At 42.8% G+C, this 21363-nt stretch overlaps 1 protein-coding gene across 2 annotated transcripts in view; it reads left to right on the plus strand.

Annotated features, from left to right (window-relative positions):
- The window catches only part of LOC137380713 (uncharacterized), a 360734-nt gene that overhangs the window by 66594 nt on the left and 272777 nt on the right, over positions 1-21363 (plus strand). For both annotated transcript variants that reach the window (XM_068052983.1, XM_068052984.1), the window contains one exon: positions 6954-7051. In XM_068052983.1, the coding sequence (XP_067909084.1) occupies positions 6954-7051 (98 nt within the window). The remainder of the gene's footprint in view (positions 1-6953; positions 7052-21363) is intronic.

The raw sequence follows: 21363 nt of genomic DNA on the forward strand, positions 1-21363 counted from the left end.
AACTCCTCTTTGCTGACGATGCTGCTTTAACATCTCACATTGAAGAGTGCCTGCAGAGTCTCATCGACAGGTTTGCGGCTGCCTGCAATGAATTTGGCCTAACCATCAGCCTCAAGAAAACGAACATCATGGGGCAGGACGTCAGAAATGCTCCATCCATCAATATTGGCAACCATGCTCTGGAAGTGGTTCAAGAGTTCACCTACCTAGGCTCAACTATCAGCAGTAACCTGTCTCTAGATGCAGAAATCAACAAGCGCATGGGAAAGGCTTCCACTGCTATGTCCAGACTGGCCAAGAGAGTGTGGGAAAATGACGCACTGACACGGAACACAAAAGTCCGAGTGTATCAGGCCTGTGTCCTCAGTACCTTGCTCTGTGGCAGCGAGGCCTGGACAACGTATGTCAGCCAAGAGCGACGTCTCAATTCATTCCATCTTCGCTGCCTCCGGAGAATACTTGGCATCAGGTGGCAGGACCGTATCTCCAACACAGAAGTCCTCGAGGCGGCCAACATCCCCAGTTTATACACACTACTGAGTCAGCGGCGCTTGAGATGGCTTGGCCATGTGAGCCGCATGAAAGATGGCAGGATCCCCAAAGACACATTGTACAGCGAGCTCGCCACTGGTATCAGACCCACCGGCCGTCCTTGTCTCCGCTTTAAAAACGTCTGCAAACACGACATGAAATCCTGTGACATCGATCACAAGTCATGGGAGTCAGTTGCCAGCGTTTGCCAGAGCTGGCGGGCAGCCATAAAGACGGGGCTGAAGTGTGGCGAGTCGAAGAGACTTAGTAGTTGGCAGGAAAAAAGACAGAAGCGCAAGGGGAGAGCCAACTGTGTAACAGCCCCGACAAACAAATTTCTCTGAAACACCAGTGGAAGAGCCTGTCACTCTAGAATTGGCCTTTATAGCCACTCCAAGCGCTGCTTCACAAACCACTGACCACCTCCAGGCGCTTATCCATTGTCTCTCGAGATAAGGAGGCCAAAGAGAGTCCTTTTACCAACTGCTAATGGGAACAGTTTTTCTTTGTATACCTTATCGAACCGTGTCATAATCTTGTACTCCTCTATCAAATCTCCTTGCTACCTCCTTTAAGGATAATAAATCCAGCTTCTGCAACCTAACCTTGTAACCTTAAAATCTCTCATCCCTGGAACCATTTCGATAACCCTCCTCTGCACCCTCTCAAGGTCCCTTGCATCCTTCTTTAAGTGTAGTGACTAGAACCAACACAATCCTGTAGTGGTGGCCTAACCGGAGCTTTATAAAGGTTCAGCATAACTTCCCTGCTTTTGTACTCAATACCTCTATTTATGAAGTCCAAGGTCCAATGTGCTTTGCTGACCACTCTCTCAATATGTTCTGCCACCTTCAAGGATGTATGCACATGCACCTCCAGGTCTGTCTTGTCCCTGCACACCATTTAGAACTGTGCCATTAAGTCTATATGACCTTTCCCCATCCCTCTGCCAAAATGCATCACCTCACTCTTCTCTGTATAAATTCCATGTGCCACTTGTCTGCCCATTCTGCTAGCCTATCTATGTCCTGTTGCAGTTGATTGGTATCATCCTCCCTGTATGCCACACCTCCAAGGTTGGTATCATTGGCAAATTCTGAAAGGTTACTCTCTATTCCAATATCCAAGTCATTTATATATGTCAAAAAGCAGTGGTCAATCATACTGTGCACATGGTAATGTGGAGCATAGGAGATGGGGCTTTGCCATCCCAGGGCAGGTGTGCACCATCATCCAAAATGGTGGAAAACCATACCCTGGGTTGACAGACAGAGCGCAGCGTAGATACACCTGGTCAAGATCGGATGGGTCTGCCCGTTCCAGGATTGATTTCCTGTTTGTGTCCCATGCTGTCACGGTCAGGTCCACCGACGTCAAGCCGGTGTTCTTCTCTGACCATTGCCTCTTACTGGCTGATTGTCACTTACAGGATGACCAGCGGGTTGGCAGGTGGACATGGAAGCTCAATACTACACTGCTAACCGCAGAGAACGTTGAGGAACGCAAAAGGGATTACAAAGGTTGGAGAACCGTGAAATCCCTCTTTGAGTCTCCAGTTCACTGGTGGGAGGCGATCAAGGAGAACCATCAAGAGGTTCTTTATCTTCAAAGGTGTTCAGAGGGCGAGAGAGAGACAGTGGGAAATGTCCCACTCCAGTCGATGAGGATTGAGGTCAAGGAGGATCTCCAAGAGGTGAAGAGCTAGCAGACTTCGATCTTTGCCACAGAGGCCTCCAAGATCATCTTCCGGTCCAGAGTCCGCTCCATTGAGCAGGATGAGACGTGCTCGCGTTACTTCTTCCAAAAGGTACACAGATAGAGCTCTGTGATCAGCAGCCTGAAGGAGGAGGATGGCTCAGTAACGTCTTCGCAGTCCGACATACTAAGGATCAGTAAATCCTTTTATGCTGGGCTGTACGAGGTGAAGCCCGCGGACAGCACGGTTTTCCAGTCCTTTCTGTCATCCATCACGGAGGTCTTAGATGACAGTATGAGGGAGAGACTGGACAAAGCTCTAACTCTGGATGAGCTGACAAATGCCATCAGGTCCTTCGAGACGAGTAAAACTCCCAGAAGCGACGGCTTACCGGTTGAGTTGTTTTCGGCTCTTTGGGACTGGGTTGGCCCAGACTTGCAAGAAGTATGAGAATATGCTTCTGGCCGGCAGCAGGTCAGAATCCATGAGGAAAGGCATCATCACCCTCATCTACAAGCGGAAGGGGGAGAGAGCAGAAATCAGTAATTGGCGGCCCATCTCGCTGCTTAATGTTGACTACAAGATTCTGTCCAAAGTCATCGCCAGTGGGTCAAGTCTGCTCTGAAGTTGGTGATTCACCCTGACCAGACCTGCACTGTACCCGGCAGGAAGATCTCTGATAGTCTTGCACTATCCAGGGATACGATCGCCTATGTATGGGACAGTGGGGTGGACACCTGCCTCATCACCTTGGACCAGGAGAAGGCTTTTGACAGGATATCGCACACCTACATGATGGACGTGCTCTCCAAAATGGGGTTTGGGGAGGGAATCCGCAATTGGATCAAACTGCTCTTCACAAATATCTGTAGCGCTTCTCAATCAATGGGTGGGAATCAGAAAGTTTCCCGATCTAATCTGGAGTCAGACAGGGCTGTCCTCTCTCCCCTTTCTGAATCCATTAGAAAGGATGCGGGCATAAGAGGGGTGACAATCCCAGGCAGCGGAGGCAGTCAGGTAAAAACCTCCCTGTACATGGACGACGTCGACGTCTTCTGCTGGGATCCACTGTCCGTTCGCAGACTGATCAGCATCTGCGACCATTTCGAACTGGCCTCGGGAGCCAAAGTCAACCACTGCAAGAGTGAGGCCATGTTCTTTGGGAACTGGGCAGACCGATCCTTTGTCCCCTTCACGGTCAGGTCAGACTACCTGAAGGTGCTAGGGATATGGTTCAGAAGGGCTGGGGCTTTCCCCCAAACCTGGAAGGAGTGAGTAGGCAGGGTACACCATAAACTGAGCCCTGTGAAAGCAGTGACCTCTCTCTGTCATGGGAAAGAACCTGGTCATCAGGTGCAGGGTGCTCACGTTGTTGCTGTATGTGGCGTAGGTCTGGCCCATACCCCACACCTGCGCCGTGGCAGTCACCCGAGCAATTTTCCTCTTTATCTGAAGATCCAAAATGGACTGGGTCTGGAGGGACACGATGTTTAAACCTCTGGATAAGGGCGGGAAAAATGTACCCAATGTTGCCCTCATCCTGATGACCACTTTCGTGTGCGGCTGCATCAAGCTGTGCATAGAGCCCCAGTATGCAAACACCAAGTGTCACTATGTGTTGTGAAGGATGGGTCTAGTCACATTGCCGCTGAATGCTCCATCCAGTTGGACCGTGCTGTACCACCTATCCTTTGTGGGAAAGCTTCTGTGGGAAAACACCTTTGACCGCAAATCTATTGGGGAGTGGTCTGCACAGAATGTCCTCAAGGCCCTATGGGAAAAGGAGATGGTGGATCCAGTTGGATGGTTCCCCGAGCAGACTGCCAAAGTCATTTGGCAGAATGCCTCATCACCAGAACTTTCAAACAAGCACCAAGCATAGCTTGGCTGGTGGTGAGAAGGGCCCTCCCCGTCAGATCCTTCCTGCATACCCGGAGTCTCGCCCCCTCCACACGCTGCCCTCGAGGTGGCTGCGGTGGGGAAGAGACAGTTGCCCACCTCCTTCTGGAATGTGTCTTTGCAAAGCAGATGTGGAAAGAGATGCAGTGGTTTTTGTTGAGGTTCATCCCAAGCAGCTCTGTAACACAGGAGTCTGTGCTCTACGGGCTGTTCCCAGGGACGCACACCAAGATAAACATCAACTGCTGCTGGAGGACCATCAATTCGGTGAAAGACGCTATTTGGTCTGTCCAAAACTTGTTGGTCTTCCAGCGAAAAGAGTTGTCCACGACCGAGTGTTGCAGACTGGCACATTCCAAGGTCCAGGACTACGTGCTGAGGGAGGCACTAAAGCTTGGAGCAGCCGCTGCAAAGGCTCAATGGGGAAAGACCACAGTGTAAGGTCCTCCCACCAAAGTGAACTGAGGGGCTGAACCCATGGGAAACCCCTCGGGCTGTATACACCTAATATGGGTTTGCTGTACATGGCATGTAAAATGGAATGGAAGGGTTGTGAGGCAACTCAGTCCTGTATCGAAGAAAACTGATTGATTTTCTTTGCACTTTTTGGAATGCCAATTGGTGCTGTTTTGAACTGTTTTGTAATGCATTTTTTTTACAGATCTTTATGAACAAGGTATATTTTTGGGGAAAAAAAAGTTGGGTTGGTGGGGGTGGGAGATGGTTAGTTTCGCCATCTGATAGTTCATAGATCCTTGAAACAAGCCAGATACATAGGTATATTTTGATGACTGGGCAATCATCTTGCCTGAAGGTAGTGACTTCTATGTGCTGATCTTCCCCTTCTAGCACACTTTCAGGGTTGGATGCTGGCTTCTAATGTGCAATTGTCTTCCTCACATTTACCTTTACTGGAACCTTTCAATCTTATTTATAGACCTGCATTTTTCTAGGTCTCTGCTGTTGCTAGCACCCTGCATATCATGCTGTTTTATATTAATGCATGCAGCCAACAGCATGTTGAATCCCATGTTTACAGTCAGCTACAATGTCTTGCTCTGCAATTTCTATTTCACATGATTGTTACTTTTCTCTTTTAAATGCTCCAGAGGAGGAATTAGCAGAGTCTAACTGAACAACTCATAACAATTTGTGTCACATGCTCCTACAGTGGAAAGGTCCAGAATGGGTATACCAACTCCAAGAGTTCATTTGTGAGTTGTAGGAGGGAGCACTAGGTACAGCACAGAGGATGAGGCAGTGCAATTTAAATTGGAAGAGGTGGCCAGATTGCCAACTCGATGGTTCCTGTATCTGCTAACCACAGTACTGCACCAGTTAATATCCTGATAGAGGTTTACGAGGAGAAACGGGAAACAATCAGGAGTTTGAAAGGGCTGAACGTCTTGGCATATCCATTTATAGCTCAAGTTTCTTCAGGTCAGCCATCTACTTTCTCACCTCATTCCAGCCCCTTCAGATTGCGGACATCAATGTTGACGCGTTCAGAAATCTTGCCTGTCCCCCCACCTTATAACTGCTGTGCCAGGCACAGGAGGAGGAGATGGCCACCTGTTCCTTAAATGGTCGCCTGTCCTCCTTGTACTTCAAGTTGTGTTTTCAGCTATTAACTAATAAAATGTTTTTCTTTTGGTTTTCTACACTCCATATTATGTAAAATTGCAGAACTGAAAGTGGGTCTGGCTCCTATGCTCTGGGGTTTTAATAGGTATTTAGTGATGTTTATAGATGTTTGCCCTCATTATTGATCCTGCCACTTCATTGGATGGTCTGGTACATGAGTGTTATATTGCAGTTCAGCTAAAAAGTTAAAGATTGCATTTAGTAACAAACAGCAATTTTTGTTATATACCTACTATTCTTCATCTGCCCGTACTATATATTTTTATTGTAAAGATAGCATTGAATTCTTTCCCCTCCCTATTTATATGCTATTTATGACTCTGATGACACGTTTTTGAAGAGAATTTGTTTTTCATAGCCCAAGAATAATCAGTTGAGATTGCTCCATGAAGTCAGTTTTTCGTTATGGTGTCATTCCTTCTTATGGCCTTATAGTTACTAGGTACCAATTGTTACCACAGACCAATGGCATACATTGTTCAATAACATTTTTCCCATAAACCATCTTAATGCTCAATCAAATGCTATTATTCAAAAGCAACAACTACAGAATTGTCACATGATTATTATTGGCCAATGAGATTGCAAGAAAACAACACTGTCCTTTGACAACAATTGCCAAATAGACTTTCTAAAAAGAAATTATTATGCCTGATTGGGATTTCTGGGATTCTAGTTCTAGTCTCCAGCCAGTTCCGCAGTCTTCACAAGTACTGCACCAGTGTATAAGGATTTAGGGAGCACAGGCCATGATAAATCCCCAATGCTTTTCAATCCTTTCCATTGTTTAACACCTAGTCTCCAATAAATGCTGTGACTCACCTCCCTGCTAACAGTGCTAATGCATAAACTGGTGGTAAATCCAGAAGTAACTATCCCTTGAACCTGAAATCTGGGTCTCAAAGTCCATCGTACACTACTCCTTTGTGCTTTACACCAATGATTACTTTTTATTTTTGCTTTTCTTAATCAAATTTAAAAAAAAATGCTACAACCCTTCACAACAGTTATTGAGTTTGAGATTAGAATTGACTGCAATCTATAAATCTAAGGATTTGTTATATAAAAATGTAACACAAATGCTGGAAATATCACAGTACATTGACTAGAATCTGAAGGAGGAAAATAGGCTAACGTTTCAGGGTGTGACCATTCATCAGAACACCTATCTTATTTTGCAAAGGTTTCCAGTACCCCATGGAAATGAAGAAGAAAAGCTCATTATCAACAATTTTCACAAAAACTCCAAGGAACAGAAAGGCAGTTCAAACAACAAGTAAGGTATGTATTGTACATTTAATTTTAGTAGTAAAGGTAAAAAAAACTTTTTGTTTCGCTCAATGTTTCAGAATTATCAGTTGCTAAAATAATAGGTGATTTTGTAAGGTAAAATAAAATGAAGGGATGTGAATAATTAATTTTGAAGAATACGTGATTGATACAGTATATTGTCTTACTCTTGCAATAGTGCAGTTATAAGGCTCAAGCTGTAATGCATCTGTGTGTCTCATTAGTGTGAAAGCATTTCAACAGTGCACTGAACATTCATCAACAATGATTTATGCAGATACTCAATGGCAATTCATTGTGCAATTTATCCCACATGTTGGAGGACAAAGTAACTGAGGAGATTGTAGGTACAGTTCACAAATGAGATAAATTCTGAAAGTCCCATTTGCATCTTAGGGAAACAGTACTTATAGGAAGCTTAGGATCAGTGAATTTATTTTTATGTTTTTCAGGAATGCTATCTTTTAGCTCTGAATCAGGTTGAAATATAGTTGAGACTGATGAGATAAACATCACCTTTCTACCAATTGTAAGGTTTCCACATGAAATAATGTGGCCATTTGCAATCCACCTCCTGGTGGTTATAGATCCACAGAACATAACTATTTGTAATTTGCGACAAATTGGTATGAAATTGGTAATTCCACTCACAGGAGCCTGCTTGCCAAGTTGAAGAATCCACACGCGTTCTGTAAGCCAGGGGTTATCAACCTTTTTGCGTCTGTGGCCGCGCCCCCCCACCCCCCACCCCCTCCTGTGCTCTAAAAATTCCACGAGCTCCCAGTAAAACAACAACAAAACAAAGTATCTTTCTCTGTAAAAATTAGCTATGGAATTGAACAGTTACTTTTGTTTTACTTAACAAGAAACTAAATGGGACAGTGTTTGGTAAAAACATATGCCAATGTCCACAGCCAGCCTGAAATAAATTCGCTGGATCAGAGAGCGTACTCCTCGCGTGTGTGACTGAGTGCAAAGGCTTGATGGCAGCTTTGATCCTTCATCATAGCTTCTCAAGTTTAACTAATAAGGGCCAATTTTAACTTGGCCTATCTGGAAGTGGGGTGGTAGGGGCCCTAAAATAGCTGTACTGCACTTACCACCTCTTTCTTGCTCAGGTCCCACCTGCCACCTGTGGTGGTGTGCTGGAGTCCACCTGAATTAGGTGGGAGCCTCATTACTGCATGCAAATCATGGTCATATGAAACTAATAGGGCAAGAAAAATATCTTTCTTGAGGGAAAAAAATGTAAAACTTGAAAAGTTATAAAATCTATACTATACTGTTTTCTGGATTGATACCAAGGACAGATTTCCTCTTTGCACTTGGTGTAACAGAATTCTGAACCCATTCTTTCTTCATATGGTTCCATTATATGCAGCACACAGCTAAGATCTCTCCCCTACATATTGAAAACTTCTTCACCTTAATCCTCTTTGCCACCAGCCATAGCAGGAGGGTGGTTGACAATGTCCCAGCAGAGCTGCTTCTCCCAACACCTGATCCAACAGCTGGGGAGGGTGCGGGTGGCCAATAGTGAGTGATGGAGGGAGAGGAATGCAGAGCAGACTGGCTCCTAACGTGTGGTTCAGCTTCAACTGCACATCGTGGGGAGGAGGCAGTCTGGATCCAGTGAATGGAGCCTTCTCAAATGGCATGGGGATGGCGATGCCTCTTTCTCTCCCTCCTCCAGTGCCCCCCTCTGTATTGTGGACCCCTTGAAACTTACTCATGAACCCCCGGTTGAAAATTCTTGCTGTGAGCACTGAGAGTTGGAAAGTAAAGTTTTGTTCTGCACCGCTTCTCTACGTGACCTCTGATGTTTACTCTAGAGAAATAATTTTCTGACTTCATGCTACTTACCTGCCAGCACAATATATTGGAAAATATAAATATGATTTTCTGACCATTATAGTTGGAAATTGTGCACAGCGAGTACCTGAGTTTCCACTCTCCACTCATGTTTTTGGAGGGCAAGGCAAGGTAATACACCACCAGCATTAAATTGGGGAGACTTAGCCCTTATTTTCCTTGACAAACACAAAAAAGTGTCAATGTGGTTATTTTTGACTTTGTAATTTTTTTAAGAGTGACGTTGATTAAGAGACTCATTTTAATTGTTGCTCTGTACACTTTTTGTCCAGATTGCACATGTAGCATTGCATGCAATAAATTGTTGGCAGATCTGTGTACTTTTTTGTAACTTTGAGTTTTGAACTTCAGGGCATTGTTCGGAGAAAACTGATGATGTTTGTAATGTTTGCCTATATGTCTGGCTGCTGGGCACCCTTCTCCTTTGCAATCAGAACTAAAGGATTGTTTCACTTTATGGTTTTAACTTGATTGTATAACATCAGAACTCTGGAAGGAAATGGGCTGCTTGCCACGAAGATCTGGTTTGTTAAAGAGTTTGAGTTCATTAGAATCTAGATGGCAAATAAGGTTAAAATTGTGGCATAATGCAGAATTTATGTAATTGTGACATACAATAAATAAGGGTTGTCAAATGCAATGGAGCTTTTACATGACAATAAAGAGCAGATGTGCAGCTGTTTATTTACTTCTTTAAAAAAAATCTCATGTTTAGTTTTGAAATCTTTTGCCACCTTTAGATTTTTCAGTAGGGTCCGATGGACAGATTCCCATATCACAGCATATTTCATTGAGGAGGGGAGGACAATCTTTGCTCTGGATTGTTCTGCAACTAACTTGGTTCTCCAAAGTGATTGCCAGTAGGAGGCTTAGAACAAGCTAACTGTTAGACTTTCCCTGTTTCAAGCTGAGATTTTGTGCCTCAGTAAGGTGGTCCATCTAATAGTCTAAACATATATTATTGTAATTCGCCATCAACCAGTAGAAGCTGAGGCTGAGTGAGAGGCAGATGATCTCTTTGAAGGACAGGTTTCAAGATTCTAACATTAATCCACATGAAGAAGGCCATTCAGCTCACCTTATTTTAACTTTCTGGAAAGACCCTACAGTCCCTCATCACGACATCTACTTTTTCCAAACTATTTACTATCGTATATACTTCCAAAAGGTCTTCTCTAAGTTGCCTTCTTTCAAAGCTGAACTCAAATTTCTCCAATCTCTTCTCATTAGTCTATCCTCTGAATCTAGAGTTCAGCTCATGGTTCTTCGCTGAACTGTGTCGAGGGCCTTTGCGTCTCAATGAGCAGCAGTGGATATGGTACTAGAGGTGTGGTCTGACCAGAACACACTGCAGTTTTAACATGAAATTCTCTGATGTCTACTTCATTGTTCATCATTCTATTTGCCTTGTTGATTGGCAGTGGATATGTTGAGCATTGAGTCTAGAAATATGCCCAGACTCTCTTCCAACTTCACCATTAGCTATTTTGACACAGTTCAAGGACTATTTTTTATTCACTTTTTTTTGCCAATGTGTAGTACTTTATACTTGTCCATTGTTCTGTCCACTTGCACGTTATGCCCAATTAAGCTGAATTGTCGCCACATAATGAACTGCTTCCCTAGTTTGTTATCATTTGCAATTATGATTTGCATTGAGTTTCCGAATCCATTGGAGGTAATTTTGACTTTGGGCGACAATGTATAATGTGTGATATCGGATGAAAATGTAAATTAAAATCATGAGATGTATAACAGTCAGCTGGGGTGGGGGTGTTCTGAAATTGCCTATTTTATACTATCACCCCAAATTAAAATTACTGCCATTGTGTGGAACTAAAGCGTTTGAATTAGAAACTGTAGAGGTCCCAACACTGAACGCTACCTCCCATCTTGAAATAACTTATAACATGTATCTACTGCTTTTTACCCTTTATCCAAATTTCTTATCCATTCCCAAAGTTTGCCCTTAATCCCCAGTACTTTTAGCTTAACCAGCTAGCTTTTCATGAAAAATCATTTATCAAATGCTTTTTGGAAGTCTAGCTACACTGTGTCATTAGATTTTTACTGCCTATTTGGGATATGTCCTCAGAAAGGTCAGGATGCTTGGTAACTTATAATTTTCCCCTGTCATAGTGACTGCTGTTGACTAAATTATCCAACAAATAGTTTGCTTTATCCTGGAAGTACTTGGGCTGGTCTTTCCTCTGAAATGTTCCCATTCCCCTGCTGTAACTTGGCCCGAAACAGGATTTTTGCCCCATTTCTGATGAAGTTACAATCTTGAAATGGGAGCAGCTCCAAGGAAATTCTTGGCCCTAGTTTGCGATACTATTCTTCAGTGTCCTCTAAAGTTCTTGTAAGCTCTGAAGGCACGGAAATAAAACCTGTAAATACCATTCAATTACTCAGAATTCAGAGCAGGAATGCTTTATGAGTCAGTTAAATGATACAAGCGCCTTCCCATCACCAAACAAAACTTGACTGTCACAGCAATTTCTACAGTGGTATTCTTTCGATCTATTTTAAATATATCTGCCTGTGTTCTTTTACTTGTACTACAGCTATAAATGTGACCTGAGCCTTTTAGCAATGTGCTAAAACTCAGCATATGAGTACTTATAAAATGCTGAACAATAAAACTTGATCACAAAGCCTTTCAGCTACCTACTGTAGCTCTGAGCAAGAGCATAATATATCAGAGAAGTAGTCTGTTGGAATTTCTTTGACCATCTTAAATAAGAATCTTTCTTTCACTGCCAGCCAAAGGGCAAAACAACACTACTACCAATCTCTGTAACTGAAATAGTCATGAAACTGCAGCCCTCATGGGAAAACTCAGGGAAACAGCCCCAATCAATTTGAAATCAAGGTTACTCCATGCTTCAAGCCAAATTTACCTTTTCAAGAGGGTTGTTTGAGTGAATATTGTTTGCACAGCAAAGGATTCTCTTCAATCGTGCAATTGACATTTTAAATTATGTTGTCATTTTAAGGGTGTCATCTTTATTGGTAGAACAATAGAACATTTGAAAAGGATCTGACCACTAAGAGTAAACTGCTACATCCATGTAACTGATATTTTTTTCTTGTGAAACAGAAATGTATCTTGTCGAGAATGATTTAAAAGGTAAAAAGAAAGATAATCCCCCACGTCTTATTTTGACACTTCATTGTCTGAGGAATGAACCTGAAACCTACACTCCAGTACATCTGCTTTGATGTATTTCTTTTCTTACCCGGTTTGCTATCTTCTTTCTCTGGGTATGAAGGTTACTTTTATATTTATTCTGTAAACACTGTGAGAATTCTACAAATACAAAACATATGAAATTAACATTGATTTAGTGCCAATAGGGCATCTCTAATGTAACTTAAGCTCGTAAAGTCACAAATCCAGGATAATTGTACAGTTCAATCATTTGTCGCGATTAAAGCGAGTAAATATCAAAGGTGGTAGTTCAGCAACATTTAGTCAGTGAACTTTAATCGACATCAGAAAATTGAACTTAATCCTATACTTTAAATCATTTGAACGAAAGACCTTTGCACATTGGAAAGACAAGAATAAAAAAAATCAGGTTCTCTGTAATGTAATCTTTGCATTATTATTGGCAATTGCTGCGGCTGTATCTGTAAGGTTTTAACAGGATACAAATAACGAACCTGCTATTGTAAAAGTTACTAGAATCGTACAAGATCTGTTTAGCAGCTGCACCTATGTATGTTTCTTAAAATATGAATACAGAATGGCAGTCTGAATTTGCAGCAACTATTTTCTGTTTTGTGATGAGTTGATTTCAAGTCATGTATGCCTATGATTTTCCATTATTGGCAGGTTGTATGTGAGGCACTACTGGCAGTGCAAGGTTTTGCAAAATTTACCCTGTATTTAATATTTTAATTTTAATTAAAATAGATGACCAATCAAACAGTAGTCTTTTAGTGGTATCTTATACTACATATCAAGCGAGGGTATGAACAAAGTAAAACATTTGTAGATTTTTCCAAGAACAGCTTTGACTGTGTAGTTTACAGGTAATAGTCCTCTTTCACTTCAATCTCAAATTTAGCAATTTTAATTTGTTTAAAGTTCTTTGCATATCTGCTCTCTCTCTCTCTCTCTCTCGCACGTTCTCTCTCTCTCTCGCACGTTCTCTCTCTCTCTCTCTCGCACGTTCTCTCTCTCTCTCTCTCTCGCACGTTCTCTCTCTCTCTCTCTCTCGCACGTTCTCTCTCTCGCACGGTCTCTCTCTGTCTCTCTCTGTCTCTTATGTTAAAGGTACAGCATCCCATCCGGTTAGTATCTATAAATTTAATCTACGTGAGATTATGTGCCACTTGTGATAAAGATATATGGGGTTCAATGGTAACTATAAAAGTATGCTCTAAGAATTGTAAAGTATAAGTAACCTCTAAAGTTGGGTGGGATAACGTTTCCTCAGAGTGAAGGAACCCTGGCTTGGTTTGGATACCTGGTTCAATTAAATCTAAATGGAACTCTGTGCATAAAATAAGATCGATTGGAAATGGAACAAATTGCTGGAATTACACATGAAGCATCTGAAAGGCAGATTAATCCTTCAATTGAGACCCATTATCAGAAATTATATAGCTAAAATCAGATCCCATTTTAGGACTGATCAAAAAGGGAAAGGAAAAGCAAGATGTGGCGATAAGATGTGCACAAACGCTAACTACGATGCTAACTACGAGTGAGAACCATGCAGAATATAGAAAGTTCAGAGGGGAAGTGAAAAGGGAAATAAGAGGATCAAAGAGAGAGTACAAGAATAGACAAGGAAATAAGAGGCAATCTAAAAGTGTTCAATAGGCATATAAGTATAGATGGGTAATAAGAGGAGGGGTGGGGCCAATTAGGGACCAAAAAGGAAACCTACACATGAAGATAGAGGACATGGCTGAGGTATTAAATGAATACTTTGCATCTATCTTTACCAATGAAGTAACAATAAAAGAAGTAGTTGAGATACTGGATAGGCTAAAAATTGATAAAGAGGAGGTGCTGGAAAGGCTGGACACACTTATTGTAGATAAGCTGCCAGGTCTGGATGGGATGCATCATAGGTTGCTGAGGTAAGTATGGTTAGAAATTGCTGAGGTACTGGCCAAGAGCGAAGAGTTACAGCAGGCACTACCCTAAGCAATGGATTGTGCCAAATAAGATGCAAACTGAGGCCTCATCTGTCTATTCTGGTGGTTCAGGTGGACATAATTATGGCACTATGCTAAGAAGAACAAGAAGCTTAAAAGATTTATAGATTTAAAGTGATCGGTAGAAAAAATTAGAGCGCAGATGAGGAGATGAGAAAAACTTTTTCACCCAGAGGGTGGTGGGGGTCTGGAACTTGCTGCCTGAAAGGGTAGTTGAGGCAGAGATCCTCAACTTATTCAAAAGGTGTCTGGATATGCACCTCAAGTGCCGTAATCTGCAGGGCTACGGATCAAAGGCTGGAAGGTGGGATTAGAATAGGTGGATCATTTTTCGGCTGGCACAGACACGATGGGCCAAGTGGCCTCTTTCTGTGCCTTAAACTTTCTATGATTCTATGAGTTCTCATAGCCAACTTTCCTCCTTTAACCAACATCAGTAAAAAAAAAGATTGACTGATCATTCATCAGATTTGCTGTTTGTGGAATCTTACTATTCACAACTTGAGTGCTGTGTTTGTCTACATAACAATAATAACTGCACTTGATTGAGAAGTGCTTGGTCTCTCCGGAGGACATGATGAGGTATGGTATAACATATTCCATATAAACATAGATTCTTCGTCTTTCTTCCATTATCACAATGTACATGACGAAGCAGCACTGTCCACAAATACTCAATACTGATTGTCAATGTGTGCGACAAACAAGTTGCATTGTTGCATACCTGCACGCTGAAATGCAGAGCTGCAGGTGATAAAGAAGACCTTTGTGTTACTCGTATCTGCGCCCAGTTTTGGGTCTCTGCTTGTGTAATTGCTGTGAGCTTAATGCTCTCAGAGGCAGCAACCACTGTCACTAGTGTATGCCTTTATCATGGCACAGTACTTTCAGTGACATATGTGCCAACCAGTTCCACCTTTGCTACTCCATTTATTGCACTGCTGGAGTGTACCTCACCATTCTCATTGATCTGTTGAAGCATAGACATTGGGCATCTATGAGGTTTCAGAACTCTTTGCTCAAAGCTAGCTAACTACTGTCCAGTCGAGTTGACGCTGGGCATGACAGCATCTTGGAGTTTTGATTGCCAAAGCCTTACGCAGCAGTAGGAGCATTACTGAAAAATGCTGCTGCTGAGCCTATGGATTGTGTAAGGAAGGTCTGTGCTACAGTGGAATATGTTACACCAATGTGCTTTGTTGAATGATAATTTTCTTTAATCCACTGAGTGGAAATCTGAATTTATATTTTTTTAAAAAGACATTTTAAAAAGACTAGCTAAAAGGATGACTTTACTGGCAGCTTAAGATGGCTCCTTAATTTGCAACACTGCAATGCTTGCGAGGAGGGAGACGAAATATCTGCTCATGCCCCAGCAAGAACCAAGACCCAGGAAGTTTAAAGGAACTACATGTTCTTTTGAGCGAGAGTGAAATGCTGCTAACTGCTATTTTTGAATGACTGAATTCAGAGGTCCTGCCAAGCCCTTCCCAATCCGTGGTTATAAGCTTGTGTCTTTCTGCAGCAGAGAGAGAAGAAGCAACTGGACTCTGACACATGCAGACTCGAGTGGGGGGTCTCTCTCTCTCTCTCTCCATTCCAGCTTGAAAGCTTTCAAATCCCGCCTGTTAACTGACTACCTTTGCATACTACGGCTACAGTTAGAAACCCTGTTGGAGGAAATCATCCGTAACGCTGTCTCCAAGAGACCCACCGAACCAGTCATCTACCTCTTCAAATTAAAACCTCAGGACCTCTGAATTCAGCTGGAAGCCAGCCAAATCACCAAACCCCACAGACTGTATACCTTTTTTTTTCTATGGACTCTAACTCAACAAATCTACCTTTCCCCACTCTGTAACCAATTTATGTGTGTGTAAACCTCCAGAGAGTGTATGTGAGTGAAAGTTGACATGTTGTTTATTATTTTTATTAGTAAGGTTTAGGTGCAATAAAGTTAACCTCTTTCTTTGTTAACTCAAGAAAACCTGTTTGATTGGTTCTTTTTATGATCATAGCAAGTAAGTAATCAAACACCTACTGAATTGGTCCGTACGTCCACTTTAAGAAAGATTTAAGCTTGTTGTGGTCAAACAAGGAGAGCGAAAAGAGGGAAGTCCTTTGACCCCTCCTCACTTGACCGTAACAAATAATAGATCAATATTAGTGACATGTTTAAGTCACTAATGTTGCCATGTACTCAATGGCAGACTGCTCTGTGACAATTACTGCTGAGTCACATCACTGGTGGGAGATGATGGTATATATCTGAGTGTGAATTCATCCAAACCACGCACATCACCTTCTAATGTTGCATACAAAAAAAAATGACTCATCAATACAGTCTTGCTGCTGTAATGGATTGTCTGAAAACAGGCACAGTAAAATCTTTTATCATATACCTCAATAGGAGCAAACAGTGACTGCTTGAATGATAAACACATTCTCCTCTGCAGAGCATTCTCTGCTTCCTGGCAGACCCATTGTGTCAGCCTGCTCCTGCCCCACTGAACTTATTTCTTCCTATCTTGACTCTATCTTTTCTCCACTGGTCCTATCTTGACTCTATCTTTTCTCCACTGGTCCAGTCTCTTCCCACCTACAATCCGTGACTCTTCTGACGCCCTACGTCATTTTGACAATTTCAAGTTTCCTGGTCCCAACCGCCTCCTCTTCACGATGGACGTCCAATCGCTCTACAGCTCCATCTCCCACCAGGATGGTTGAAGGGCTCTCCGCTTCTTCCTTGAACAGAGGCCCAACCAGTCCCCATCCACCACCACCCTCCTGCGCCTGGCTGAACTTGTTCTCACATTGAACAACTTCTCCTTCAACTCCACTTACTTCCTTCAAGTAAAACGTGTTGCTATCGGTACCCGCATTGGTCCTAGTTATGCCTGTCTTTTTGTGGGATATATCGAGCATTCTTTGTTCCAGTCCTACTCAGGCCCCCTCCCCCAACTCTTTTTCCGGTACATTGATGACTGTATCGGTGCCGTTTCCTGCTCCCGCCCCGAACTGGAAAGCTTTATCAACTTTGCTTCCAATTTCCACCCTTCTCTCACCTTTATATGGTCCATCTCTGACACTTCCCTTCCCTTCCTCGACTTCTCTATCTCCATCTCTGGGGATAGGTTGTCTACTAATATCCATTATAAGCCCACCGGCTCCCACAGCTACCTGGACTACACTGCTTCACACCCTACCTCCTGTAAGGACTCCATTCCATTCTCCCAGTTTCTCCGTCTCCGACGCATCTGCTCTGATGATGCTACCTTCCATGACGGTGCTTCTGATATGACCTCCTTTTTCCTCAACCGAGGATTCCCCCCCCACTGTTGTTGACAGGGCCCTCAACCGTGTCTGGCCCATTTCCCGCACCTCTACCCTCAATCCTTCCCCTCCCTCCCAGAACCGTGATAGGGTTCCTCTTGTCCTCACTTTCCACCCCATCAGCCTCCCTATCCAAAGGATCATCCTCCGCCATTTCCGTCACCTCCAGCGTGATGCCACTACCAAACGCATCTTCCCCTCCCTTCCCCTGTCAGCATTCCGAAGGGAGCGTTCCCTCCGCGACACCCTGGTCCACTCCTCTATTACCCCCACCACCTCGTCCCCATCCCAAGGCACCTTCCCCTGCAATCGCAGGAGGTGTAATACCTGCCCATTTACCTCCTCTCTCCTCACTATCCCAGGCCCCAAACACTCCTTTCAGGTGAAGCAACGATTTACTTGTACTTCTTTCAATGTGGTATACTGTATTCGCTGCTCTCAATGTGGTCTCCTCTACATTGGGGAGACCAAACGCAGAGTGGGTGACCGATTTGCGGAACACCTCCGCTCAGTCCTCAAGCAGGACCCTGAGCTTCCGGTTGCTTGCTATTTCAACACTGCCCCCTGCCCTCATGCTCACATCTCTATCCTGGGCTTGCTGCAGTGTTCCAGTGAACATCAATGCAAGCTCGCGGAACAGCATCTCATTTACTGATTAGGCATACTACAGCCTGCCAGACTGAACATTGAGTTCAATAATTTCAGAGCATGACAGGCCCCCCCATTTTACTTTTATTTTTAGTTATTTTTTCTTTTTTACATTTTTTACAATTTTTTTTTTCAGTTTATTTCATTTCATCTTAGTTTGGTCAGTTTACATACCCACTGTTTTTTCTTTCATGTTTGTACTTGCTGCTGTTCAATCTTCAGTCCATTAACACCTTATCTGTATGAATGCTTTGTCTTTCAACACACCATTAACATATTGTTTGCCTTTGCTCCATGACCTTTTGGTCAGCTATGTGGCCTTGTCCAATCTACACCTTCTCCTTTGTTATCACTTGCCCCACCTCACTTGCTTATAACCTTTGACATTTCTAATATTTGCTGGTTCCGAAGAAGGGTTGCTGACCCGAAATGTTAACTCTGCTTCTCTTTTCACAGATGCTGCCAGACCCGCTGAGTGGTTCCAGCATTTCTTGTTTTTATTTCAGATTTCCAGCATCCGCAGTATTTTGCTTTTACATTCTCCTCTGCCTCTCCCCTCACTTCTACATCTACCCATTGCTACCCTGCTGCTCCGGTCATGGGCTTGACCCTTTTTCGGGTGTCTTTGTCTAGGGCATGCCTTCTGCTCCAAAGTCAGACCTGTGATCTTTCAGTTGGACATTACTTCATGAATGTTTATAAAAACAACTAAACCGATACTGCTAAGGACTGAAGGGAAACTAAAAAAGTAGCAATGCAAGTTAATAAGGTCATAAAAAAGGCAAATTAAGCACTGCGGTTCATTTCTAGAGAGAGAAAATCCAAAAGCAGGAAAGTTATGTTGAACTTGTAATGAACCTTGCTTAGATCACAATTAGAGTACTGTGCGTAGTTGTAGTCTCCATCTTCTAAATGGATATAAAGGTACTCAAGAGGGTGCAATAAAAATTCATAAGGATATTACCAGGACTGAGAGGGTATACTTATTAGGTTTCAAGTCAAGAAATAATTCCACTTTTGGGAAGATGAAAACTAGGGCCCATAAGTAGGACCAGTAAGGAATTCAGCAGAAATGACTTTACCCAAAGAGTTGTTAGAATGTAGAACTTGCTGCCACAGGAATAATTGAGGCAAATAGTATAAATGCATTTAAGGGGAAGCTAGTAATGCATATGAGAGAGAATGGAATAGAAGGATATGCTAACAGAGTTAGATGAAGAGGGATGGGAAGAGGCCTCTGTGGAGCGTAAACACTGGCATTGATCAGTTGGGCTGAATGGCCTGTTTTTGTGCTGTACATTCTATCTAAGTAACATTTTTTTCATTAGAGTTGATAAAATTCTATTGCACACTACACGTGCTCACCCTGCAGGATATGCTCAGCAAATTCATAGCTCTGGGCAAATATTTCAGCTCTAGGTTTTTTGAGAGAGGATGAAGCCCTCAATATTAATGAAAGTACTCAATGACTTAAAAGACCGCTTTATAGCAAGCTTCATGTTATTGTGAATCATGTATGTTTAATGTCTTATGTTACACACCTTGTTTAGTACATTCGATATTTCAGTTACTGAGGCAATTTTTCCCAAAAAGTATTTTGGATCAACATTTATACACACCAACCCCTCCCCCCACCCCCCCCCGTCAACTTCATAGAGTCATTGAGAGTCGTAGAGTCATTATGTCACAGAAGGGGGCCGTTCGGCTCATCAAGTCTGTGCCGGCTCTCTGTAGAGCAATCCAATCAGTCCCATTCCCCTGTTCTATCCCTGTAGTCCTGCAAGTTTATTCCCTCAAGTGCCCATCCAATTTCCTTTTGAAATCATTCATTGTCTCCGCTTCCACTACCCTCCCAGGCAGGTGTTCCAGGTCATTACCACTTGCTGTGTTAAAAAGAAAAGTTCTTCCTCAAATCCCCCCACATCTCTTGTTGAAAACTTTAAATCTGTGTCCCCCTTGTGCTTGTACCATCAGCTAATGGGACCAGCTTTTCTTTGTCTACTTTATCTGAACCTGTCGTAATCTTGCACACCTCTATCAAATCTCCCCTCAATCTCCTTTGCTCCAAGAAGAACAAACACAGCTTTTCCAACCCTAACCTTGTAGCTTAAATTCCTCATTCCTGGAACCACTTTGGTAAATCTCCTCTGCACCCTCTGAAGGACCCTCACATATTTCCTAAGGTGTGGTGACCAGAACTGGACACAGTACTGTAGTTGTGGCCTAACTAAAGCTTTGTGCAGGTTCAGCATAACTTCCCTGCTTTTGTACTCCATACCTCTATTTATGAAGCCCAAGATCCTGTAGTATGCTTTGCTAACTAATTTCTCAATATGTCCTGCCACCTTCAAAGATCTATGTACATGAAGCCCCAGGTTCTTATGTCCCTGTACACTCTTTAGAATTGTGCCATTTAGTCAGTATTGCGTCTTCCTACTTCTTTTGCCAAAATGCATCGCCTCACACTTCTCTGTATTCATCCTATCATTGGAGGCAACATAAAGCCCATAAGGACGAATTGAACCCTGCACACCTGGTAGGAACTGGGATGACAGGAATCTAAATTTGTTTATAATACCCTTTATAAAATAAAAGGCTTGATTTCACTTAAAAAAAACCTCCAAACATGTGTTCACTCAATTAACCCTTGAGCAGATGAATTTGTGACGCTAAGTTCCAATCAAGGGACTCTGCATTGTTCCACCTCTGGACTCTTGTACATCCCCGACTCCCTTCAACCAACTGGGGCTATGCATTGAAATCTCTGCAGTCGCCGACACTACCGCCCCCCACCCCACCTGCAACAACTGCTCCACCTCCCTCTGCTCTTTTAAGACCCTCCTTGAAACCCACCTCTTTGACCAAGCCTAACTCCTTCTTTGGCTCCGTATCAATATTTGTCTGATTACACTTCTGTAGAGCACCTTTTGGACATTTTCTGCCTTAAAGGCACTATATAAATGCAAGTTTTTGTTGCATCATCTCCTTAGTACTGCATGGAAATGTCAACCTAGGTTCTGTGCTCATCACTGGAGTGTGGTTTGACCCACAACTTTCTATCTTGGAGTCGAGAACATTGCAATAAAGCCAAATGGGTCTGAAAGACTTGCAGTACAATGCCATTGCAGTGGATAAATCATACAATGTAACTGAGATTGTACTGTTGTCTGCTTTACTCCATTTTCACAATAATGAAGCATTTATTGAAAAAAAAATTAACAATAGTGACTTTTTAAATTTTGTCTTTTTACTTTTTCATGGGTGTGAGTTTT

The sequence above is a fragment of the Heterodontus francisci genome, chromosome 20 (assembly GCF_036365525.1).
Source record: "Heterodontus francisci isolate sHetFra1 chromosome 20, sHetFra1.hap1, whole genome shotgun sequence".
Taxonomy (NCBI): Eukaryota; Metazoa; Chordata; class Chondrichthyes; order Heterodontiformes; family Heterodontidae; genus Heterodontus; species Heterodontus francisci.